This window comes from Argiope bruennichi, chromosome 4 (genome assembly GCF_947563725.1).
Source record: "Argiope bruennichi chromosome 4, qqArgBrue1.1, whole genome shotgun sequence".
Lineage (NCBI taxonomy): Eukaryota > Metazoa > Arthropoda > Arachnida > Araneae > Araneidae > Argiope > Argiope bruennichi.
Genome location: NC_079154.1, coordinates 142095333 through 142122456, shown reverse-complemented (window position 1 = coordinate 142122456; position 27124 = coordinate 142095333). Strand labels below are relative to the sequence as shown.

Here is a 27124-nt window from a genome sequence, read left to right as displayed (position 1 = left end):
ATCTGGCCAATTAGTGCTAATCCAGATAAGGAACCACACGTGCGTTTCCCAGGGAAATCAATCGTGTCTTCGAAAGGCGAGAGTGTCAAACACTCCAGATGTCCTTCATTTTTCCCATTGTGTAGGGTGGATCATCAATGGACATTTCCCACGGGCGACCAGAGACGATTCAGGTTGTTCTGAACGGTGATTGGGTAACAGGGAGTCTGAGAGGAAAATAAAAGGTGAGATTTTTCGGAAGAAGAGGAGAGAGAAGCTTCGTGTGAATCGGACTTCTGAGTAAAATTCCACCCGAAGCAAATTCGGTGGATTCCGAGAGCTACCCCTGGAGTAGCCTAAGACGCCAACAGCCTGTTAGCTGTTCTTGTAAAGTTGCTTCCTTCGAAATTGTTCGAGGAACTATTCTTGTTTAATTTTCGTGTTGTAAATAGCATCATTCATTTAACCTAGATTAGAAAGAGTTGTTTTTATGTAATAAAGCTGTAAATAAAGAATTTGATCATAACGCTACCTGTTATTGGATCGAGACTTTACAGCTTTAATATTTGGTGGCAGAGGTGTTGATAGAACTTTGCGCGGTAAGCTATCATTAGCTAACTGGACTTGCGTTTCAGACTCAGAGATTTCTAGTCTGAGAAAACTTACAATATCTAGGTTAAAATTACTTTTAAAAAGTTGCGTGGTAATTGCCAACTACAAGATCGACGAGTGGAACTCAAAGCGAGGAAGAATCGCTCAGCTGCTAGAGCGTACTGACCCAAGTTAGAAAGGAATTCTCTAGCTACAAGTTCGACGAGTGGACTCAACTTCGATTGGAATTCCCTCTACCTCCAACCTGGTATGAACCAACCGACGAAGTGTTCCGAGTCTCCTGCACACTGGTGAGTGCTTCCTAACTTTCCTTTCTCTAGAGGCAGTAAATTTATTATAAAAGTAACTGTCGATTACTGAAGTAAAATTTGAAATTTCAGTGTAGCATTTTAGAATTGGCTATTAAAGCAATTCAGTAAAGAAATTTTTAATTAGTTGGGACTAATTGTAAAGATTAAAATTTTGGTGTACAAGTTCTGTTAATAATATAGAAGTAATGTTAAATTGTAGATGCTAATTAACTTGTAAATGCTAAATGTAACCACAGGTTTCAGTGGCTGAACCAAATGCATTCGATGAATGATAACTTTGACTTTTATCGAATGTGTATTAGATGAAAAATTGTGTGACAGTTTGCAGTAATTAGTTGAATAGAAATCTGCTGATTTCAGTAAATTATTCAAAACTGGTGAAATATTTAATAGAATTTATTTTGTGTATTGTATAAATCAACTGTGTTTTATGTGTATTGTTGATACATAAAGGAGTTCCTTGTGTTTAAAATCAGTTGAGTTTTGTGTGGCTTAAAATATTTTTTTGAGAGTAAGATAGCTAATCAGTTTGTAAGTAGAATTAAATTAAGAAATGGCTTTCTTAAACAGAGCGTTAAAAATAGATTTATTTTCCCTGACGGAAGAATTAGGGATCGAGACTGACCCCTCAAATAAAGTAGTAGATCTGATCAGGAAAATGAAAGAGTTCCCAGATATTGACTTAGACTTCGTAAAAGATAGATATGAAGTTATAGTGGAAGAACGAAAAACAGAGAAAGAGCGCGTAGAGGCAGAATTACAAGCTGAAAGGCAGCGCGAACGGGAATTTGAGTTGGAGCGTTTAAGAATATCTAATTCCTCGGAAATTAATAGCTCACATTCAAGCCGAAATGAAAATTCTAGACCGCGAAGAGATATTAAGCATTTAATGCCTAAGTTTGATAGTAACCAAACTAATATGTCAATTTATCTGACGTTACTAGAGAGGCAATTAAAAACCGCCGAGATTGACGAGGCTGAATGGGTCTCTCAACTACTGTCATTATTGCCGTTAGATTTGGCTCACATCATAGCGAAAGAACCGGAAGACAAGGCTCAGGATTACGAGCATATTAAACAAGTTTTGCTGGAACGATTTAAGATAAAAACTGAGACATATAGGCAGCGTTTCGTGAGCCATCATAAAAAACCGAACGCATTGTGGAAGGAATTAATTTTTGATCTGGAACATTTCTTAGATGGTTGGCTTTCGGGATCGGGTGTAACGGATTTTACCGGGCTAAAGAAATTGCTAATCACCGACCAGATAAAAAAACGCGTCCCGAGCCAGATAAGAGACCATTTTCTAGACGTATGGTCGGAGTTCGTGGATCCTTTTGTTCTAGCCGAGAAACTGGACCACTACGAATCGGTGCGGACGAAATCCAACTTTGTAAAATTCCCCGAAAGAAAAATGGTTGAGAGAAACAGACCGTTTTCGCCTAAGAAAGAAGAGAAGTATAAAGCTACGGAAAGAATGGCAAACGCTAAACCCAATGAGAATAAATCGTGGAGGAATTTAGCCCCACAAAGGAATTGGAGGGGAGACAATTTTGATCAGCGGAAACAATTACAATGTTATGAATGCCTGTCTACGACGCATTTAAGGCCAAACTGCCCTCAATTAAAAAGGAATCATCCGACAGAGCAGATAAATCACGTAGGAAGCGCGCACGAAAATGAATTATTTGCTCCCTATATAAGTGAAGGATCCGTTAACGGATCGGAAATTAAAATTCTCCGGGATTCAGGCGCCAGCGTAGATATCGTTACACGAAATTACGTCAGTAATGCAGATTTTACCGGTGAGGTAATTTGGGTCAAACAACCATTGGACTTAGATTTGAGGTGTTTGCCTCTGGCACGTGTGAAGCTCACTAGCCCAGAGTTCGGGGAGGTCGTCACAAAGGCCGCTATTGTCGATTCATCTCTCGATCAAGGAATTTACCTTCTTAGTAACGCAACGGCCGAGTTACTTAACAAACGTATCAGTATTGCCACTGTGAATGCTGTCACTACTCATTCACAAAAGAAGGGGGAAAACGCGAAAGGGGATGGAAAAGCAAGGAGAATAGAAAGTGGGACAGGAGGGAAGAATGAGATAGAACCTGAAATGCAACTGAGAGAAGAATCGTTACCACCCATTGAGATAGGGGAAGGAGCTGAAGATTTATTCACTCCGTTCAAGATAACTCAAGAAGAATTTTCAAAGGCTCAAATGGACTGCGGAACCTTGGAAGAATGTAGGGAACGCGTTAACAAAGGACATGATGGATTTAAAAAGGAAAAGGGATTGTTTTTTAGGGTAACAAAAGATCATTTAGGGAACCCGAGATCTCAATTAATTGTGCAGAAAAAATTCAGACCGGCAATATTAGAGATGTGCCACGAGTCGACGTCGGCACATCTGGGGGTAACTAAAACGAAAGATAGGGCCCTAAAATATTATTTTTGGCCAAATTGTGTAAAGGATATCGAGAATTACGTTCGCTCGTGTGATCCTTGTCAACGAATCGGTAAACCGAGGGAGAAGACAAAGGCCCCTCTCAAATTAGTTCCCGTTATATCGGAAATTTTTAGCAAATTAAATATTGATTGAGTAGGACCATTACCCATTAGTGAGAAAAACAATCGATATTTGTTAACGGCGATGTGTATGTCTTCAAAATATCCGGATGCAATCCCTATAGAAGACCTTACGTCAATCACAGTGATAAATGCTATGTTAAACGTTTTTAGTAGAATGGGGTTTCCCCGTGAGATACAGTGTGATTGGGGTACGTCGTTCATTAGCTATTTAACCACAGAATTTTTTGATAAGTTCGGAAAAAATCACTCAATCATCTGTGCGGCATCCCCAGACAAACCCGGTAGAGCGTTTCCACAAAACCACTAAGCGACTTCTAAAGGTACTATGTTTAGAGTCCGGAAAGGATTGGGAGAAAAATCTTCCAGCAACTCTGTTAGCTTTGAGAACGGTTACTCACGAGAGCACAGGATTTAGCCCCGCTGAGTTGGTCCACGGAAAAAACCTAAGGACTCCAGAAGTGCTGTTATACGAGCACTGGGTAGCACCGAAAGAAAACGAAACGGCGGTAGCCAAATACATGTACGACTTAATAAACCGCATGAGACGTTGTCAGGATATAGCAGTAACCAGGATGTTGGAGACGCGAGATAAGAGAAAATTTTGGTATGACAAAAATGCTATCCATCGCCAATATAAATCCGGTGATCAAGTGTTGATGCTCGCAGCATCTATGCCGAATAAACTATCAGTACAGTGGATAGGGCCAGGCGAAATTCAATCTCAATTGTCGGAAACGAACTATATAGTGAAAATGACAGGAAAGGAGGCCAAGCCCCAAATTTTTCACGTTAATCTGTTGAAACCTTACCATAAAAGATTGGCGGAGGTGAATCTAGTGTTCCACGAGGAAAAAGTGAATGTGGAGACGGAAAATGATTTAGAGATCGCATACCCGACGGGAGACGTAAACGTGTACGATTTCGAGGAAATATCTCGAAGTAACAACTTAGAAGAGAGGTTAACGACGGAGCAGATTGGGGACCTCAAAGAGTTGTTACATAAACATAAAACAGTTTTTTCAAATAAGCCGGGAAAAACCCATCTAGTTGAGCACGATATAGAACTGATCAGTAATCAGCCTGTTCGGTCGAAGCCATATCGCACATCGCAACGCCAAGCCGAAATTTTGAAATCGGAAATAAAGCAGATGTTAGATCTGAAAATAATTGAAATGGGACAATCAGACTATACATCACCAATGCTGTTAGTAGAGGCACCGGGAAAAGCCCCAAGACCTTGTATTGATTACCGAAAATTAAATAGTGTAATTAAAACTGAGTACTTCCCCTTGCCAAATTTAGAAGAGCGAGTAGAAAGAGTCTCCGCCGCAAAATTTATTACGGTACTAGATCTAGCGAAGGGCTACTGGCAAATTCCAATGACGAAGAACGCAAGTCGGTTAGCAGCGTTCGTAACTAATTTCGGGACGTATCTCCCTCTAAGAATGCCATTTGGATTGGTGAATGCGCCATATTTTTTTAGTAAGATGATGGCTGAGATATTAGGGAATTGTGAGAAGTATGCAGTACCTTACTTAGACGATATTGCGATCTATTCCGAAACATGGGAAGAACACTTGAAACATGTTGACGAGGTTCTTAAAAGAATAGGAGCGGCAAATCTAACCGTGAAACCATCAAAATGTCAGCTAGCACAGAGCCGGACGAAATATTTAGGACATATGGTAGGAGATGGCGTTCGAACACCAGCCGAAGCAAAAATCAAAGCAGTGATAGATTTTCCTACCCCCAAAACAAAAACTCAGATACGAGCTTTCCTTGGGCTATCGGGTTATTACGCACACTATGTGGAAAAATTTTCTGTCATAGCCGCACCTTTAACCAACGCATTGAAAGGTAGAATGACGAAAGAGCAGATTAGATGGACGCCCGAATGCGAACAAGCATTCCAAGAATTAAAAATGAGTTTGACAAAAAAACCCGTTTTGCATGCCCCTGATTATACAAAAAAATTTATAGTCCAAACTGATGCGTCGGATGTAGGGATGGGAGTTGTAATGTCTCAATTAGATTCCGAAGGCAAGGAACATCCTATTTTATATCTAAGTAAGAAATTTTCAGACGCGGAAAAGAAATATAGCACTACTGAAAAAGAGCGTGCTAGTATAGTATACGCCATAAAGAAGCTTAAATTTTACTTGGGTGGCCAGCACTTCACTATTGTCACGAATCACAATCCGTTAGTTTGGCTAAAGCCCAATGCGGGTAACAACCCTAGATTGATGAGATGGTCATTGGCTTTACATCCATACAACTATACTGTCACACATAAACCGGGCAGTAAGCACCAGAAGGCTGATGGTTTGAGCCGCTGTGACCTTTAAAAAAAGGAAAATCTAGTGATAAATTTTAATGTGTAAGCGGTATTTTAATGTGTAAATAGTGTTTTAATGTAAATTGTTTTTTTAAATGTATTTGTATTGTATAATTGCCTCTAAGAAGGGATAGTTGGTTCCACGACCCGGTAGTGACTTTCGTCCAAGACTGGACAAAAGTCCCCTTTCAAAGGGGGGGAGAGTTGTAATGATTCAGCTTCTTCCTGGGTGACCACTGTGACATTCCTTTTTCCCACACTCGATAATTTACATTCCGGGCCATTCTTCATCAACGAAACTCCCACAGTGTTAAGTGCCTCCAGATTGCCAAATGGAAGACCCTCCTTTTAAGTACGGTCATCTGGCCAATTAGTGCTAATCCAGATAAGGAACCACACGTGCGTTTCCCAGGGAAATCAATCGTGTCTTCGAAAGGCGAGAGTGTCAAACACTCCAGATGTCCTTCATTTTTCCCATTGTGTAGGGTGGATCATCAATGGACATTTCCCACGGGCGACCAGAGACGATTCAGGTTGTTCTGAACGGTGATTGGGTAACAGGGAGTCTGAGAGGAAAATAAAAGGTGAGATTTTTCGGAAGAAGAGGAGAGAGAAGCTTCGTGTGAATCGGACTTCTGAGTAAAATTCCACCCGAAGCAAATTCGGTGGATTCCGAGAGCTACCCCTGGAGTAGCCTAAGACGCCAACAGCCTGTTAGCTGTTCTTGTAAAGTTGCTTCCTTCGAAATTGTTCGAGGAACTATTCTTGTTTAATTTTCGTGTTGTAAATAGCATCATTCATTTAACCTAGATTAGAAAGAGTTGTTTTTATGTAATAAAGCTGTAAATAAAGAATTTGATCATAACGCTACCTGTTATTGGATCGAGACTTTACACCATGAAATGACTTGCATACGATAAAATTGAAATGACTTTTGGAAAAATGGAACCTGTCTTCATACCTTCATCGTCAACAATGAAAGATAAATTCTGTAATTAAGATATTTTTAAAAATTAATTAAATATAGATAAACATCTTACAGAAATCAAATGAGTGTCATTGAAAAAAAAATAACTTATTGAATTTCAAGTTGGTATAAAATTATTTTTCGTTTTATAAGACTTTCGGTAGTTTTGGAAGAAAAATGTTTATATTTCTTTTAATTTTTAATTAAAATACTTACAAAGATTCAAAAAATATTTTTAACTGCACATTTTTACTTTCCAAAGGATGTCTGTGGCAGATTTAGTAGCTCTAAATCCAGCGCAGAGGTCCTTTTCCGGACCACCATCTCCTCAGCGGAAAAAAAAAGTATTCCTACTCTAATAGCTATATTCTCTACAACTAAAGTTTAATCGTACCGAATATTAAAAGATTGTTGCCTCTGAGCCTGCTGCTGTCTTCATGTAAGATTCCTGTAAGAATGGGGAGCGGTACTTACGATACTTACTTCCATTACTGTACTGATGGTATAACGGTATGTCTATATACGATATGTCTGTATGTATACACATGTGCCCTTTTATCTTTATGAGTGGTAATTATTATTAAATGGTGATTATTGTTAAGTGGTAATTATTATTAAATGGTGATTATTGTTAAGTGGTAATTATTATTAAATGGTGATTATTGTTAAGTGGTAATTATTATTATTATTATTAAATCTTTATTAGTGGTAATTATTATCTAAGGAAAGACGCATGTGGTTGTTTTTCCCAAATGTGGCCTTAGTCATCAAATGCGTCATTCTTTTGTCCCCTTGTAACGATTTAAGCAATCTGAAGAATACTTTCTTTTATTCTAGAAAGGTTCATTACCTTGTGCATTCGTTTTATAACAGCAAATGACAGTTGTAAAAAGAGTAAACAAACAAACAAACAAAAAAAAAAAAAGAATCCCGTCGTTTAGTAACCTCTTGCAAGATTCATTTAATTTAATGACTTTAGCGTTCCGTTTTAAAGCAACGTTAGGTCTTTTTGAGGATAGACCTAACCCTTTTGAGCCCCCGTCATGTGTCGAGGACGACACCTGAGCGGCCACCTCCTCTCCAAACTTCCACACCACGCCCGTTGGAGGACGTTTGACCCAAACGGATTGAACGTGCACCTGACCCGCTTACAAACATTCTCTGCTAAGGCAAAACCGCTAAGGGCAAACATTTTTTTAGAAATTCTCTGCAAGAATGTGTTCTTCTTTTTCTAGTGTTTTCTTTCTTTCACACTTCATATTGTCGTATGTATAGGCAGCCCACCCACTTGTGCGCCCGAAATCAAATCAAATTTGGAATGATCATCCAATTGTTTTTTTTTTTCCACGGGTGGATATAGTTCATTACAGAATGATAAATAAAACGCGTCTATTGACATCGAGACGCAGAGAAAAGTATGGGACATTTTCCCTTACTGCTTTTCATGAGAGATTCTTATAGGGATTTCTTTTACTTGTGCCTCTTCAGGAAAGAAGACCATCTTTGGAAAGTGTTCTGAAAACATGAGGGATTTTTATCCCTTCGCTGCTCTCATGCATTCAACGCATGCTAGAAATGATTGAATTAAAAAATGGGATTTCATTTATTTTTTGAAAAGTGGAATGGAGAACATTTTAGAATAGAGTCATATGGGCAAATGGAAGATAATTCATTGATACACTTTCGCTGAAAAAATCTTATTTCACGAGCCAAACATGAACATAACATGACACATCGAAGTGGATGGAGTTGCTCCCTGTCTAAAAAGCATAAAATGAAATCTCCTATCCCACAGAGATCCGTATAGACTGTCCTGAAAATCTGTGACTGTGAATTTTTAAAATTCACCATTCTAAATTTTTAAAAGTATCTCTATGGGGTATTTCGTATTTTTTAGTCTGTTTTAAAAATGTGATGTACAAATCATTTTTATTTTAATAATTATTTTTTGTTTTTTAGTCTTGTGCGCGCGAAATGTTGCAATCGATTTGAAACGGGTGGGCTAACAACTTATCTAACCGGAATGAAAGTTTTTAATGGATTACCAAACAGCCAAATGAACGGATAAATATGCCAAATTGCAAAATGGCCATTCCAAACTTTGTTTAAATGTCAAGTCTCTAGTTCTTCGTTAGTATTGAGTTTAGAATCCATTGTAAAGTTTGCACCAAAAAGACAGATACAGCAGAAAGCGATTTGATAAAAAGTATTAATAAAAAATGATTAAGACTGGGGAAAACAATAAACAGGGACATAGTTATTATCATTTGTTGCTCCCGAGTCTCTGCTCATTGCTTTGTTTATGCAAAATAATGAATAGTATATCATATCGTTGCAAATGACTGTTCTCTTTCTTTATATCTTTGTTATAAATTCATCTCCGACCGGAAGCAATAAGCGTCTTTCGCCAATTTGTTGTTTCGAAATGAGCCTGCGAATCGCATGGAGCATAGAATATATTTTTCCTTTGTATGTTATTACAGTCTGTGTTTGTACGCTAGTACAAAAATTAAAATAGCATTTTGATTCCTCATTCGCAGTTGATTTTATAAACCTTATTTATTCGATTCCAATTTTTAGAAAAACGAGCAATATTAGGCCTAAATCATCTCCTAAATTCATGAATGATTCTGAAATAAAAAATGGATTTCGCAGATGAACTTGTAAGGCATCCAAGATTAACTTGTAGTGTAGATAAATAAATTGAATACGAAAATTTTAAAAGATAAACATAGGATGTCGAATATATATCACTTTTTGTCGACATATATGTCATTTTCTTAAAAATTCCTCATTTGAAATATTTCAAGATATATTTATATAAATATATTTATATTTCAAGATATATTTATATACATTTAACACGCCTTAAGAAGCAACTACGCACAATATTAAATCAGTTCCAAACTTATTTTTTTGTCTGCTTTCACAAAAAAGTATAGAAAATGTGTTTTCCACGACGATAATTATTAGAAACACCATTATTAACTAAATGTGTTCAGTTTATCTGCAGATATCCAATTGTGCAATGGAATCGAAATCATTTATTTGCACTCAACCCAAAAATCATCAGCAACGATTTTTTTTCCCGGCGATGAATAGCTTAAAAATTGAAAATTTATGTTCTTTCTTTCCCCCCCCCCTTTTCTTTTCTTTTTCTTCTTTTTTATATTTTTTTATTCTCATCAAAGTCCAGAGGCAAACAAAATGAATCATCTCGGATGATTGACAGAATAAATAATTCATTAAGTCGCGGAGTCTGAACCGGTTTGACGAGATCAGATGAAGTTCATTGAGATATTAAGCGCTATTTTTCGTTCGGAGTAGATTTAGGAATACGATAAAATTTTATTAAAAAAAATTTACTTTAAAAATTTTTTTGGAGGAAAAGGAAACTGTGTAATATTTTCTAATAATGAAACTTTTTCCGCAGATATTAATAGCTGTAGCATTAACAATTGCGATACTCCTGACATCTTCGAAAGGAAATCCTCTTGATGTGGGTATAACTCCAGGTAATAAATTTCTCAATTATATGCTGCAAGTATTTCTGTAATTAAAATGACGTAGTCTTATTTATAATTTTTCCAAATTTCATATTCAAAGATATAAAATTATTCGCTGACAGATAACTGTCAGCGGGCTTGTAAATTGCCATAAGTCACAACACAACATAAAATTATATATTTATTCGAAATTTATAGAATATATCTATGTTCATTTATACTAAACTAAATTTTTTATTTAAAAAAATTGAGAAAGAATGATCACATTTCGAAATCTATGAATTTGTATTAAGTAAAATTAATTTGATTCTTACATTTTACTTCTTATTATTTCCTTACCAGCTTTTATTCATTCCTGTTAGGAATTCATATTACCATTGAGTCTATAAAAATTCCGTTCATTCATTCATTTTTTTTATTTTCAAAAGATGTGCATTTCATGAGATTCTCTGTTTCATGTTTCATCGAGTATTTTCCTTCTGTTTCTTTGATGAAACTCAGTGTAAAATTATTGAGATTTAAATACGACTTGTTATTGATTTTCCATCATAATTATAAATTGCTTTTCCGAACTGTTTTTTGGAAAACATACCTTTAAATTGAACTCAGATGAACATGAAAAAATTGTATTTTTAAATCGCCGCTGAAAACCCTGAAAATAAACCTATTGAGAAGTGAATTAGAAATCTGAGTTATATATATATATATATATATATATATATATATATATATATATATATATATATATATATATATATATATATATATATATATATATATATATATATATATATATATATATATATATATATATATATATATATATATATATATATATATATATATATATATTATGGGGTCATCTTGGGTGATAGTGCTGAAAAGTTTTATTATTAAATACTACATCATTTGCATTAATGCAACATACCTTTATTTTCAGAATTGCTACCACTGCAGTGGTCTAACAATTGCCCCAAAAGCGCCTCCTCCTGCCCACCCAGGTATAGTTTTCTTCATGTTTTAATAGTTAACCATATCATGACTCTGTCCATTGGGATAGATGCGAGTGTGAAGAGAAAGTCTGAAGCGACTGTTTTTTAAAAATGTTTATAAGAAGAAAAAATATGAAAGAAAAGGTGTTTAAAATAATACCAAATGGGGGAAGGAGGTTTAAATCTTTATAAATATATAAAAACCCATATTTTCTCTGGTTCAATATTTTAAAAAATAATATGTGATATGTAAAAATGGAAAATCAAATTCGGAGATCCCTAAGAAAAAGTGAATGAAAATAAAAAGAATACTGAATTCCTTAGTTGTTGAATCGTTGTATGTGCTGGTCAGACGGATCAGGGCACCAGGGCGGAGAGCGAGCGGACGATCATACAATATTAACGGAAATTTCTGAGCTGGAATGGATTTTCCTGCGAATGCTCAGATTTAACTGAAGAAAACGAGTCATAGTAATCCTAAGAAATGGAAAATATAAATGAGCATTCTAGTTAAGGTTATCACCACAGGGAAGGTGTGTTTTCTTCGCGTTTGGGGATCAAAGATAGAAGATTTTAAGAAATTTATCATAGGATTTTGTAAATTTTTTTAATTTCTAAATGTAAAAAACACCTGAACAATCAGGGCACACGTCATTCTGTTTTGATTGCGATTATTCACATGAAACACTGTGTTCCTTTTCTTTGATGCTGATGTAACTTTGATTCTGTTTATCTTCCTGTTCCTTCCTGTGATCTTCACCTGATGAATGCTCGATAATTCGAATTTAAAAACGTTTTTTGAAAAATAAGCACGTTTTTGAAAAAGAATTTCCGCATACTACAAGCGCAACGCAAAGTACAATCACATTTCACGAAATAAACAATAGCCCTTCCTTTATACTTTCTTCAGTATCAACGCAGAGCCATCACAAAGTTGTCGTTGATTTGAGCGCCTGATGTATATTTACCCCTAAAATTTTTCCTACGTCCAATAACAATGCATGATCGTTCTCTCCCTATCCGCTTCTAACAAGAACAAGTTCTTGAAAAAGAAGAATAGTAATACTTGATTAAATACATGAATATTTAAAAAGTCATAAAATTCTGTAGCAAAAGATAATAGTGGAGAAATTATACATATTTATATGATATATGAAATGATTAAAAACAATAATCAAAAATAAAAATATTTGTATAAAATTCTATATCATATACATATTTATATGATATATGAAATGATTAAAAACAATAATCAAAAATAAAAATATTTGTATAAAATTCTATATCATATACATATTTATATGATATATGAAATGATTAAAAACAATAATCAAAAATAAAAATACTTGTATAAAATTCTAAGTGAATTATTCGCGACGAAACAAGATTTAAAAATAAAAGGTATCATCTGTAGAGGTTCAGCATTCATTCGGGGTTTATTTTTACTTAATTACTAATGTTTTTGTGCAGTTTTTATTCTTCTACAGAAGATTTCTTTAAAAAAGTTTTCTTCTTATACGGAGAAGCAAGATTTCAAAGTCAAGTAATTTCTGAGTATTTGAAAGAGTTTGAAAATAGTAGGGCAGGAAGAAGCATAGTAGAAGGAGAAACTTTCCTGATCGCATGTGCAGATGTTCGATGCAGCGAATTTGAATCCCTTGATACATTTCTGAAACGACCCATGTCATTATGAACAGAATTCTATGTTTCTGGACCACTGACTAGAAATTGCTAGCATTTTAGGCAAGGTGTCAAAAGTATGATGGCAAATTTTTCATTCTTCAAATATTTTAGTTAAGAATTTATTCAAGAAACATATGGAATTTTACAATTCAATAATAATCCCCTAACTCAACGATCTATTTGTTAGCCGGTCAGATCTTTTATTTCCGAAATTGCCATCCTGAGTCTTAATCCAATTTTGAGTAATGTTTGAATATTGGGAAAACAAAGTTTTATTTAGAATATTTTAGCTATTTTTGACAGAACATTTGATGAAAGATTATATTATATTATACTCCAGATGTTAAAAACCTTGTTTTATTCTATTTCTGAGAGTTCGTCTTGGAACATGCAATTCTCATTTGGCTATCCATTTATACAGCTTCAAAATATTCTGCAAAGCTACATGCAGGATACTACAAAGCTGCAGAAGATACCACCTGCGCTACTGGTTATTCCTCATTTTGGGGTCATCTCTTTTTTTCTGTAATATATAACACATTAATTTCCCAATTTTTATGTAATTATATTTAACACGTGCTTAACAAAATTGCTGACTCCGAATCTCGTAATAAAATCACTGAAGGGAAAAATTTCTGTTCTTATATCGCAATGCAAACATACGTCTTTCTTTTTTATCATCGCCTCTTTTCTGGGCATAATATGCTCCCGTGTAAAATGAATGGAAGGTAATTCCAAAAGTTTCTTCTTTTCGGCCGTGCATCTGCAAAATTATGTTTGTATGTACCTATAATCTCTACTTTTATAATTTATATCTTCATTGATTTTCAATTTTTCCTTAAAAGCTTAAATGAGCCCATACTACTTTATTCTAAAGTTTCTCTTATTTCCTGATCCACACCCACACTCTTTTATTTAATTATTTCTAACGCATGGAAAATTGAATAAAAGTTTAGAACATGTGAAGTTTAAAAAGCTGATGTTTACACAGTTCTCGGGGATTCTTGAGCTTACTGAGGCACCTTTGCAAGCAAAGGTATAAAACTTCTACGGCAGTCCTTTCAAAAACATCCGTGCCCTGAATAAACACATGTCAAAGAAATCCATACGAGAATCTCTCAGTAAAAGCGTTTAGGGTAAAAATCTCTCTTTTCTCTTGTGTGAACGGATTTTTGTTTCGATGAATAAACCATGTCCTTACATAGAAAAATAAGGTGAAGTTAATTCTCTTCTTGCTGGTATGGAAAAGTAAAATCATTGAATTGTGCAGAAACTGTGATATTGGGAAATAAGTCGATTCTGATATCAGGATCCGTTCGGCAGGATGAATAGTTACCACCGAACAATAAGTTGTCATTTTCCTCCGGGGAATTGGATTTCTTTCTTGGTACTCAAAAGTTTTAAAGCCTCACGACAAACAATGAAATAGGATTGAAAAATCATGTGACAGGGATTTCCCTATTTAAACTTGGTACTTAAAATGTTTCTTTTATTTTTGTACACATTTTTCGATAATTTACCAGTAACAGTAACTAATAAATAAAAAAAATTTAAAAATGAATTGAGAGGATTCGCATAAAATAACTTCATTCGTTTTATTTGCCTGAGTAGAGGAAACTGATACTATTTCCAATGACGAATGTTCACACCTTATCGTCATTTCAAAAATTGGAATTGGAATGAATCGAGGTGTGAGAAAAAAGGACGAATGATTGTTGCAAAAAAGAGCGATGAGCACGGTCCTTCTAAAAAGTCACGGTGGCAGAAAATCGCTGCTTAATCCAGCTATCGATTTTTATGGCGATGCATGAGGCACCACTCATGATGCAATAGATAAGAATGAAGTCTCTGGCATGCAAATGAATCTTCATCGCATTTGTCCGCATTCCCGAACCCAGAAGGAAGACATTTCGGGTCTACAGGAGAAATCGTATTCCGATGTTTGATTGAAAATTCGAAGGTTGCAGACTTGACAGGGATAAAAATTCATTACGCTTTCCGTTATCTTTTCTTCTTTGTTGTCGTCGGTTCACATGTGTTCGTGCTTCCGACTTTGTAATAACGGATCACTAGGATGTGTATGGACATCTCATTTTATGTTAATGGATAGAGAATATTTGAGAGATTTTCCTATTCAGGTACCATTCAAGGGAAGCAAAAAGCGAAAACCGCAGAAATAAGCGAAGACCCTATTAGAACTTGGATTAGACGGCATTTTAGCGTCAGGATTACTTTCTTTCCTTTGGCTTTGTGATATTTTAAAGTGCCAGGGCATTAGTTCTCACTTATTATCATTACATCTTACCGCATATTCGTTGTATAATAAAAAATAATTATATTTAAGATATGAATCGGAAAAAATATTTTCTTTCAAAAAATATTTTAGTTATTCTTTTTAATAAATGTCTCCCAGAGCGGCGGCAATTTTCACGCATTTGTTTTATGCTTATAAAGATGGAATTTTGTGATTGATTCATTCACTCGCTTTTTGATGTTCTCGATAAAAATTCTCTATTTTGAAATTTTCAGTTCTCTGATTTTAATATTTTCCGCTATCATCCATTCATCCATTCAATTAAATTTTGATTCTACATGGTTCTATCGATTTGAAAGGGAATTGCAACAAAAATAGAAGACACAATTCCTTAAAAATTATAAATAGGAGACTAAAGAATCAAAAATAATTTAAATAAAAATAAATTCTTCTTTTTAGTACACCAATAAACGCTTCACTCCAAATCTTCTTTTTAATTATATTCGTTACTTCTACAGCTTCGAGGGCATTCCTCCCTTGCTGTTGGTGTCCGTCGATGGCTTCCGAGCAGATTATCTGGATCGAGGTTTGACACCCACCATCGAGAAACTATCCTTGTGCGGAGTTCGAACACCTTACATGCAACCCGTCTTTCCGACAAAGACATTTCCAAATCACTTTAGTCAAGTGACGGTACGTAGGAGGATTTTTTTTTTTTTTTTTTTTTAATTACAGGTTTTATGGAAGAAATGTATGACTTTAAACGTTTGCCAAAAGTACACTTTCAAAACTTGTTCGATGATAATTCTTTATATGTTAAAGGTAACAAATTTTCAAGTACAATTTGAAAAAAAAAAAAAAAAAAAAAAAAAAAAAGACTAAGTAACTTTTTTTTGTATTATTCTTATCAGAGATAAATAACAGTTGCTTCATAACTCTATTAACGAGATAATTTTTAAAATATTAGCATAAATTTCACATTTTCTGTTATCTGCATTTTGCTATTTTTTTTACCCGTAGCTTAATGTTTTGTACAAACTGTAAAATAAATTGCCCTCAATTGGTTTTTTTTTTATATATATAAGGTTTTATCAATTAAACTGTTGCAAGATTTTGACAATGACAGCTTTGAATTTAAAATTAAAATCCTTTTTATAGTATGTTTTGTCAACTACACTATTTAGGAGGTAATTTAAGAATATTCTTGTTCAATTTATTTAAAATTTTGGGAAGAGAAATCTGGAAATTATAATTAAGAGAAAAATATCCATCGTTTTGTAAAATTAGGATTTATCTTCAATGTTAATTTTGTATTTGACTAAAAAGAGTAATTTAAACTCTTCGTAATCATTTTTATTAAAACCGAGCTTATTAAGTGAAGATGTCATGCTAGTTAAAAAAAACTTTCAGTGGCATATTCTGCTTAAAGTTCCGATGCAAGCGCGCGGATAAATAGAAATTTCGGTAGAAAATGAAAACAAAACAAAACAAATTTCTCAAACGAATAATGATATCCTGAAACTAAGATGAAAATGTTTTAGGGTTTGTATCCGGCCTGGCACGGCATCGTGGATAATTTCATGAATGACACGGAGACAAGAAAGATCTTCAAACTGGGAAAGTCTTCAATTCTTGAACCGTTTTGGTGGGAAGCCGAACCGGTGAGTTCATTTCAAAATATTCCACGGATAGATATTAATTCCCCGGATAGATTATATAGTGTGTATTCAGATAAAAATTAAAAATAAAAGGACCCAAACAGATTTTTCTTATTGGTGTAGATTTCAAAAGAACTTATTAGATTTTCTGTTACATTTATAAGAAGTGGCTGAACTGATTCGCTCTATTGATTCATTATTAAAATACACACAAATATGGTGACTTATTTACAAGCTGAATTTTAATCAATCTACAACATTGGACTGAAATTGTTTCTTGAAATCACAAGAGACGCCATGCGTACGAGGAGAGTGAAATAAAAATAAATTTCCGACATTTTTCAACATTTCTTCCAAATCGTCCTTTTCAACTGAAGATGACAATTTCATTATTAACCCTTTGACTCCGAGGTCGTTTTTACGAGAACAGCAACTCGAGACGTTTTGTAGCGCTTTTAGTGAATTTTTCACCTCTAACTTAAAATGATTACACACAAAATTTAGCGTATCAAACTTTTGCATTTCAACATCTTATTAATCTTTAAATCTACACGCGATACTTCAAATCTATGCTGTGTTCTTTAAAAGAAACGATAGTTAGCGCACCAAATAAAGTGGTGAGCGAGAGTCTCGAGTTGCGGCATTAAATCACGTGGTGAGTGAGAGTGGCCTTTCGGGGGCAAAAGGTTAAAACTGATACTGACATGGTGAAAATGCAATGCTATTTATGCGGATGCAGTCTCTAACACAGAAAAAAACATTCTTTAGCACTAATGTGAACAATGAGGTATGTATGATAAGCAAGGTTTGGTTATGCGCAAGACAATTTCAAAAGAGTACATTGCGACATTCTGAAGGTCCTCACCTACAAAACATGATCCATTAAAATATTTTTTCGCGTCCTTTACAATGAAAAAAATTCAAAATCATCTGCAGCGATTCTGAAGTTATTTCAGTTCGAATTGAAGATTAGTTGAAACACATTTTGAATAACGATCCAATGCAAAATTAACCTTTTTAGAGTACTTAAATCTCTGTTGCACTTTTAGTAAAACTGTCATCTGTTCTGTGAATGAAACTAATCCTCTCTGAAATTGGATCATCAGTTTGTTTATGCACAATAAAATCACATTTTGTTTTGCAAATTCCCCTTTCACATAAAGCATAAACCCATATTTGGCATTAAATGCTCCGTATCATTTCTTCATTGCTTTCAACACATATCATAGAAGAATATGCAACTTTAGCTATTTAATATATTCGAATTGCACTCTGGCATGAAAAAAAAATACTAACAGAAATATTACTTATTTAAGGTGCTGAATTATCTATTTAAAATAAGCCTTTATTTTTACACTCGGATATATTACCTGATTAGGGATTGTAATATCGGACTCAAATTTCAATACCGGTATTCGGTATTTTTTAGATGTTAATACCGGGATACCGGATTTAATACTGGTATTAGAAATTTTAGAAAAAGAAAGAAAACACAGGTGTGTTCTTTGTTTTATTTGCCAGTTTTATTAAGGAGTGTAAATATCACAAAAAATAATTTGTAACTTATAAATTATAACAGTATATAAAGAATCACAAAAAAGTAAAGGAACATCTTATTTATTTAAATCACAAAAAAAGTGTAAATATCACTATTCAGTCTGTGGTACTATTACAAATTTTTGAAATGTGATCTTAAAAAACATAATGCATCCATTGTACTGTCATTAAGCCTGAAAAGTAATTTTGTGCAAAAATGACCAGCTGCCGAAAGCGCTCTTTCGGCATCTACGCTATTTGGTGGTACTGTTAGCAATGCGCGAAATACTTTTTCCAAGTATTTACTTCTAAATCCCTCGTCTTCAAATAAATCGATTTCTCGTCGGATGGTTTTGGATATAACTGATTTCTGTATTGTATTTTGGTTCGTTGAAATTTTTTTATTTATCTCTAATTCTAATTTTTGTTCAAGAAACAATTCCTTTTCACTATCGACATTAGTATCATCATAATCTTCGATAACTCTACCGAATTCTTCTGAATGTGGACAGGTTTGTGGGTAAAACATTTTAAGAAAATTCACTCTACATTTAATCAGATTTGAATTGGTTATTTTCATTTCTTCTTTTTCATTTTCATTTTTAAAATCATTATAATTATGTAAATACCATAAGACATTTTCTGTTTCGGTATGCCTTTCTTCTGTGCGATTTTTCAATGTAATATATAATTCTTCAGATAGTGATATGTGCTGTTTTTTCAGTGACTGCAACATGAAATTTATTGTTGCATTAGCTATTAATAAATTGGAATCTCTCCGACATAATGTCTCAATAGTCAGTATTATTGGAAGTAGAGCTGATGCAGTTCTGGATATTAAGTCGAATTCACTATCTGAAAAATTAATTTACAGGTTTAAGTCGATTATTGCTTTTTTGGATTGAATTTCTGAAAAATCGTTCCATCATTAGCAGTAAACTGTTCCAACGTGTTTTAGAATCTAATATTGACACATATTCTGTGTGTTTTTTTCAGTTAGTATATATTTTAGTAATTTGACATTTTTTTATAGGGAAACATTTAAATATCTTAACAGATTTTCGAACTTTATAAATTATAGGAAGCAATTCTTGATGGGTTAATATTTCATCCTCAATAGTAATATCTTCTTCAACAATTATATTGTTTTTATCTTCATTGTTAATATCACTCTCACTCTTGCTCTCTTCAAAGTAGGAATCCGAAGTTTCTATATCCATAGTATTTGGATTCTTCTGTTCTTTATTTTTTTGGTATAATACATTTATTACTCCTAATTGAATTCCATGAGCATAGCACAATTGCTGATTTGCACTAATCAACTTTCCAACTTTTTTCATAACTGTTGAGGTATCAGTCGTTCTGGATACAATATTTTCTTTTAGGCATAATCCATGTTTTGCTAATTTAGATTTAAGCAATTAATTAAGTCATTCATTAGCTAATTCATTTCGCCCGTTAGGGAGACATAAAAACAAAAACGTATACTATTTTGCTATGTTGGCGATCCCTGATCATATAGTGGAGACAATGTTACAAATTTCTAGTAAATACCGAAAAAACGGTATTTAAACTTGTGAATACCAGTATTACAAAATTGTACAAATGGCTCAAAATACCGGTATTCGGTATCCCGGTATTGCAATCCCTATACCTGATAAAGAATGAAAATAGATGGAAGTTCAAACTCTGATTTTACGAATTTAAATAAAAAACTATTAATCTGAGTAAAAACATTTTAGTTAAAAAGTTTTAGGTATTAGACAAATCTATAACTGAGCTGTCTAACATTCTGATAGTGTTAACCTACATTGTGAATTTTTAAAAATGGAAATTTGGAAAAAAAAATTCATTTAAAAAATGTTAGCAAAATTTTTGAAATTATGTTTAAGTACATATAAAAGATAAAAATTCCAAATAGATATTTATAATAGGTTTTCAAAAGTTTGACTTCATCGAAAATTACTTTTCTATCCATTAGTAAATGAATTTAAAACATTTCTCTCTTTTTTAAAAATGTAAAATATATTTCTCAATTTCCTCTTTTCAAAAATTAAACCTGTCCTAATTTAACTATCATGAAGCTCGACAGCTCATTTTACAGGTCTTTTTGATAGGAGCATCTCTTTGACTGAATGTTTTACTCTCAAATTAATGATGGCTTTTTATTTATATCAAAGAACACGTACATTTTTTTTACCTTTATCTGGTAACACATTCGAGTGCAAATTTAGAGGCCTTATTAAGATAACTTAACAAATATATAGCCAATATTTAACCAATAAAATTACTGTTACCAATAAAAGGCTGTTATATTTTTCCCTGCATTTTGATTCGTTTGATGACAATTTTACTTGACCCATTGCTCTTATCTAGCTCAAGATATTAGTGCCATTGCCTCCCATTAAACCTATTTTAATAAGAGTTGATTGTAGTTAGACAAATTTCTTGTCTGAGGATAATAACATATTTTGCTACTTACTGTGAAGCAGCAAGAGCCTCTTGTTAGAACATTTAATGAATGATATGCCTTTATAAAATTTTTTTTTTCTAACTGTAACCTCGTAGTGCTATTTCTTAAAAATACTTTCATACATCTCAAGCATCTGTTTATGACATCCATTTTAAGACCCAGAATAGAAATGAAGGTCAAATGTGTCAATTTTTCCTCATTTAGTGATGAGATATAAAATTTCTATTTACTTTAATGCTTCTTTTTATTTATATGAAAATAAGATGCCTTTAAATTTTGGAAGCAGGTTTATTAACCAGAGGGAGTTGTCTCTACGAAACTTCTAACATACTTTGAAATAAAAGTCTTATCCCCACCCCATAAAATTGCAGACCTTTGCTAAGGCCGTGAATTGCATGATATTGGAGAAGCAATAGTTACAAAATATAAATCGTCACGGTGAATATGTATTTTTACACCTTCTTTCAGCCAATTGAAACCTGAATTCGATATGGAATTACGTTGAAATCACATCAGGAATTCCAGTCATTTATGAGTTACGGCATGAACATGCATGCAAAAATACAGATAGACAAACGATGAGCTTTTTTGTCAGATTGGGTTCAAGCGTTTAGAATATGTGTATAATTATAATCTACGTTTCGGATGCGAAATCTTTACATCAAACTTGATATATTTATTAGCATATTATGTTTTGTAGTCATCGAGTTAATTCGTTTTTGAATATCAAGACACATAGACTTCCTCTGAATGGAATTCGTTCAAAATTTGATCTGAAGTGAGAAGCGTATGGGTGCCCTTATAGGACACTAAAATTCACTACAAATATTCATTTAAATCTTATAAAGATTTTCTGTTTTTTTAGGGTTTGTATCCCAAATATGAGGTGTTTATTGATATTTTATATGATTTTAGTGAATATTTATAGTGAATTTTAATGTCCTGTAAGGGCACCCCTATGCATATACTAGATTTCACTGGTTTCACTCAAAGTGTATTTGAATGAAGGTGTTCACAGACAGACATGACAGAATGACAAAAATGTGTTGTTCGCACTCAGGGAGGACTGAACCATGGAGATGAGTTCGAATTTTTCAACTGCAATGCTTTCTCTATAGAAGAAAGTGAGGAAAGGGTCACAGTAGGAAACAAATACTTTCAAGTCATTCCAACATTTCCGGCTTTGCAACCGAGTTCAAGGGCCTGGCAGATATGAGAGATTTATAATTTCAAAGAGGCACTTGAAATTTTAGGCCACAAGGCGTCCAATTTTAAGCGTCTTCTCGTGTGTTTGAGACTCTTGACTGTCTTTGCTTCCTTCATTCTATTGACGTGTTTTTTCCCCCTAAATTTAATCGTAAGTTCTCATAAGATTTTTTTCTGTCCATGAATATTGATAAAAATGTGTAAGTTTATCTGGATATTATGCGGAAGAAATAAAATATAATGTAGCATGCAATATAAACTAATAGTTTAAAATAAGAACTTGAAGACTTATAGAAAGTTCATGAGCAGTGTAAAGAGAAATAAAAAAAAGTTAAATCAGCTGGATGGTCTTCCCAAAAGTTTCTTGCATACCCTTGCGGAGACATAAAGGTGTTATACTTCCGCATAAAATTGTGGATCTTAGGTTAGGCTGAGTATGCCATAAGTGCTCAGATTTTTTTTTTTTTTTTTTTTTTGCATACGAGAATTGTGTGCTTTATATTGTTATAAAGAAACTAGGTACTTGTATATTATTAAATGCATGGCATTGGTAGAAAATGTCTACAAAAGAGCCTTATTATGTGAGATCTTATGTGATTAATCGCTATGATGTGGTTATACGCAAATATAGAATACCGAATATTTTGAGCTTTTTTTTTTTCCCCTACTGAGTGAAACCAAAATTTTGGTATAGAATATAATTTTAGTTACAAAATTACATACCAAATTTTTAATCGCTGCGTTTTTTTTTTTTTAATTATCGCATTTGCATGCCTGAATATGCAGACGGTCAATCTCTTGATGGATTTGATTCTAAATTTGATAGGATCTGCAATGTATGTACTAAATTTTGGACTCCCTGATCTTTTCCTAATGTGGTTATCACGCTAACTTGTATTCGAATACCCTGACAGACAGACTTCCTGCGAATGATTTCCTTCAAAATTTGATAAAAACGTACAAATCTGGTCTTAAGCACGCATACCAGAATTCATCCTTTTATCTCAAAGCGGTGTAATCATGTTCAAATACAGACGGAGGAGCAGATATAATTTCAAATATTTATTTTCCAAATTCAGAGAGGTCTGAAAAATGTAGATTCGTCAACGTTTCTATAATTTATTTCTTCTTTTAATTTATATTATTGTCTCTGTGTAAAAAAAGAGAAAGAAGAAGAACCCTGGAAAACCGCAGACTTCTTGAAGTGGGTGTAGAGTTTGATGATGAGTCTGATTTTCTCATCGAGTCGCTGAATTTTTAATTTTAAATCTGAAATTAAGTGACAGTAATTTAAAATGCAAAAATCTTTTAAAAATACTTCAATATCTCGAATAGCCCCATATTATAATATAAATTAAAATAATAATAAATATTCCGAATATAACTTGCTATCTAACTAGGAAATTAAATAAATCCGTATAACAAGAGTTAACTTAACATCAAATGGCTTCGGTTTGATACGACTTCATGATTAGAAAGGGGTTATTAGAATTAGTTTTTAAGTGTGTTACACCTTTATCTCTTCTTTATTATCATGCTTTTAAAATTATTAAAACAAATGAATTCGATTTCGAATCCTAAATTCCTACTCTTTTCCCACATTTATCTAAAATATAAAGCTGAGAATTAATTGATCCAATACGCAAGCTCTAGAGTTGGGAGGAAATTTTAAATTCATTCCTTTCATATTTGTGGTCATATTCAAGCTTCCCAAATAATTTCGGTGTATTATTTGTATATAATGGAACCGCAAATCAATTTCTTCATCACATTAAAAAGGACTGAAAGGAAGCGAAATAAATCCCCGAAAATTCAATAGCATGTGCATTGAAAGTGACAGTAAGAACAATTGTGAATGGGCCAGAGATCACAGTTTCATGGTGCGTCTCTTAAGCATGTCAAATCGGAATTTTTTGAACAATCTGGAAATTTCTGGAGATATTGAAGGTGTGACAAGATGTAAGATGCTTTGTCTCGATTTCACATTACAGATGATATCAAAGATCTGTTTTTTTCATTATTTTTTTTATAAATAGAAAGAATAATTATCACATGCCCACCAGTCGGATCATATTTCCCCGAGGGATAGGTTCAACTTCACTCAGAAAACATTTCCCTCAGGGTAATGGTGACATTTCTATTTTCCTTTTGAGGGAACATCGCATCGTTAACCTTCTCGTTTTTATTTTCTCGTATACAAAGTAGAGAGAAAATATTGTAATCGATAAAGAAATTAGTCAATCTCCACTTTTTTGGCCACCCTGAGTTCATAAACACATTTCTGACATTATTTCTCTCTATCCGTCTAAGATAACTCGAAAATGATTTGAGCTGGATGGAAAAAATTTTGTATACTGCCTTTGCACCGAATTTATAGATTTCTATCAAATTTCGAGCCAAATTCATGGAGAGGGTCTGTCCCATTGTCCGAATATAAGTTAACACGATAAGTACAAAACGAAGAGAGCTGGATGGATACAATTCTGAACAAAGATATAGCACTCTATATTGTAGACCCTATTAAATTTTGAGCTGAATACATCAAAGTATTGACCGTGGGTTAATCTGTACTTTCAGAAGCACAGAAAGGATAAATCACCCAAAAGTTGGAAAAGGATGACCCAATAGATTCAATAAAAATGTTAAATTCAAGCCAATGGTTAATATTTCGTAACTAATATACGCCAATGCCATGCAAGGTGTTCTTTGGAATGACACCTTCATTAAAGCGTATTTGAAAACACGTTTGGAAGGCCATTCCCGCTGGTTATAAATTATTGATGCTTTTTAATCAACCTAAAAGTTTACAAAGAGCTTGTCTAGTTGTCCCTACGAGTGTTACAATGAGACAAGACAAGAAAGGAAATTATTTAACACCACTTGCATTCTTTCTCAATATATCTTCAAAATGATCCTATTCAACTGAAGATCGTAGTTTATTCTTAAATTTGGATATCTTTTCTGAGAACGTAGCTATCTCTGCAAAAGTGATCTACAATATTCAAAAATCGACTTAAGCGTTATAGACGGAAGATAAAAAAAAATCTGACAAGAAAATTGAAAGAATTTGATACCAAAACGTTTCAAGGGACGTTTCGAACTAAGCCTTGCTATTGCGTTCCTTTGAAAGTTCTCAATTTGAATGCATTATTATCTATTAAATTTCTTTTGAAATAAAACAATTTGTCGACATAGAGTGAAAAATATTTCAACTTAAATGTCATTGCTACATTAAGATTGTTTGCATATAATTCTGGTGAGGTCGATGAACTTTCTGTCTCACGAGTCGTTTCTTTTTCCTGCAGATTTGGGTGAGCGCCGTGAAGCAGGGAAAGAAGGCTGCCACCTACTTCTGGCCGGGTTCGGACGTGAAGATCAACGGCACTCGGCCCACCTACTACAAGAACTACTCCTCGTAAGTGACTAGACGCCACACATTAGAGCTCACCGAAATGAGACACAATCTGAACGTTGAAATGCATCCGGCAGATCCATTATCAGGCATTATTAGATTCAGAATAGTCAGAAATCATCTTTTGCGCTTTTATTGACGGCAATGAAATACGATTCAATTAAATTCTAATGGTTACAATAATAATTTTAATGAGCTATGAACCGCATCACATTTAGGAGCATTGCATATCTAGATACGTGTCTCTGGCAAGCGAGAGGTCGGTGCATCATTAATAAAACATTTCTAGATACTATTTGATTTTCGAGATCTCATCATGTTTATCTCTTTTTAATAATTTTAAAATATATATTTCTGTAGTCTCCCTAATCTTTGCTGCTGGTAGATTATGAATAGCAACATAAGCCATTTTTCGATAAGTCTAATCTGGGCTAAAAGCAGAAATAGAATTCCGTCGGCATTAACATCATTTTTTTTAATCGCTAAAATGCAATTAAATCGTCATTTTTATCAAAAAGTATGTCTTCCCATTAAATTTTTATTTCGAATTACTGATATTCCCATTGAATAGCTTCGAATAATCATATCACGAAAATATGAGTCAAAAATGTAATTCTGCTTTGTTACTTCCTTTGCGTAAGAATACATTGTGAGAAAATAGACTTTTATAAAAGCATCGTGATGTGAAGTCTTGAATAATGAGCCGACTCAGATGTCGTCTTCATCATTCGATCATTTTTCAAATTCATGAGCTCCTTTCTGAATCGTCTTTGTGTTGTATCGTCCAAACCGAACCAATAGATTCTTTTCACAATGAATGCATATTAAGTGCTTTCTTTTTAAAAGATGACTTTTTGTACGAATATTTCTATGATTTCCTTCCTCTGCAGATCGGTTCCCTTTGAAGAGCGCGTGGATCAGGTGCACCGATGGTTAGACTACCCTCCTTCTGACCGTCCTTCTGTCATCACTTTGTATTTCAACGAGCCGGACAGCTCGGCGCATAGTCACGGAGTCTACTCGAAAGAGGCAAGTCCTTATGGCCTCCTTCATTTCAAAATTAATTTTTCAATTCAGTTCGTAAAAATTAAAGGGGAAGCGAACACTGGGTCGTTTTCCATTTCAATGACTTAGTGATAAAAATATAAATGTTTGAAAACAAACAAACAATGCTTAAACAATCGAAGAAATCTCTGATTTCTTAAGATGCTAATCCACTCTATGTGAGTTGGTTGGTAAGTGGAAGGAATTTTTTCTTCAGCACAGACAATGAGCTTTCCGCATTCCCAGAATAGAAAATTATTCGCTTTTCAAAGATGCAGTTTGGTCCACGTGTGTTAAAGGTGATGGCTTCGCCTATAATATTTTATTTTTCTCTGAAGCTTCCTCGCTAAGCAAACGAAAATAGTGAAGTTTATATTTTTTCCATTAATCTATATCTTTAAAGTTATAAGAATAACCAATGTGCCACGTTCTCGACTACTCTTTCAATTTCTATTTCACAGAAAACTTATGATATTTAGATATGTTGTTGAGAGTTTACTGTCTTCCACACCTTCAGTTTTCGTGAAAAATAGAAAAAAAAAAGACGAAACATTACTGCACATTTTT

The 27124-nt window shown here is 33.7% G+C and overlaps 1 protein-coding gene across 1 annotated transcript in view; it reads left to right on the top strand.

The window, feature by feature from the left end:
• Window positions 1-27124, top strand: part of LOC129966482 (ectonucleotide pyrophosphatase/phosphodiesterase family member 3-like) — a 94586-nt gene that overhangs the window by 13490 nt on the left and 53972 nt on the right. Inside the window, exons 2-7 of the mRNA XM_056080910.1 lie at window positions 10227-10308; window positions 11240-11300; window positions 15747-15921; window positions 16770-16889; window positions 25407-25516; window positions 26404-26542. Of these exons, the coding sequence (XP_055936885.1) occupies window positions 10227-10308; window positions 11240-11300; window positions 15747-15921; window positions 16770-16889; window positions 25407-25516; window positions 26404-26542 (687 nt within the window). The remainder of the gene's footprint in view (window positions 1-10226; window positions 10309-11239; window positions 11301-15746; window positions 15922-16769; window positions 16890-25406; window positions 25517-26403; window positions 26543-27124) is intronic.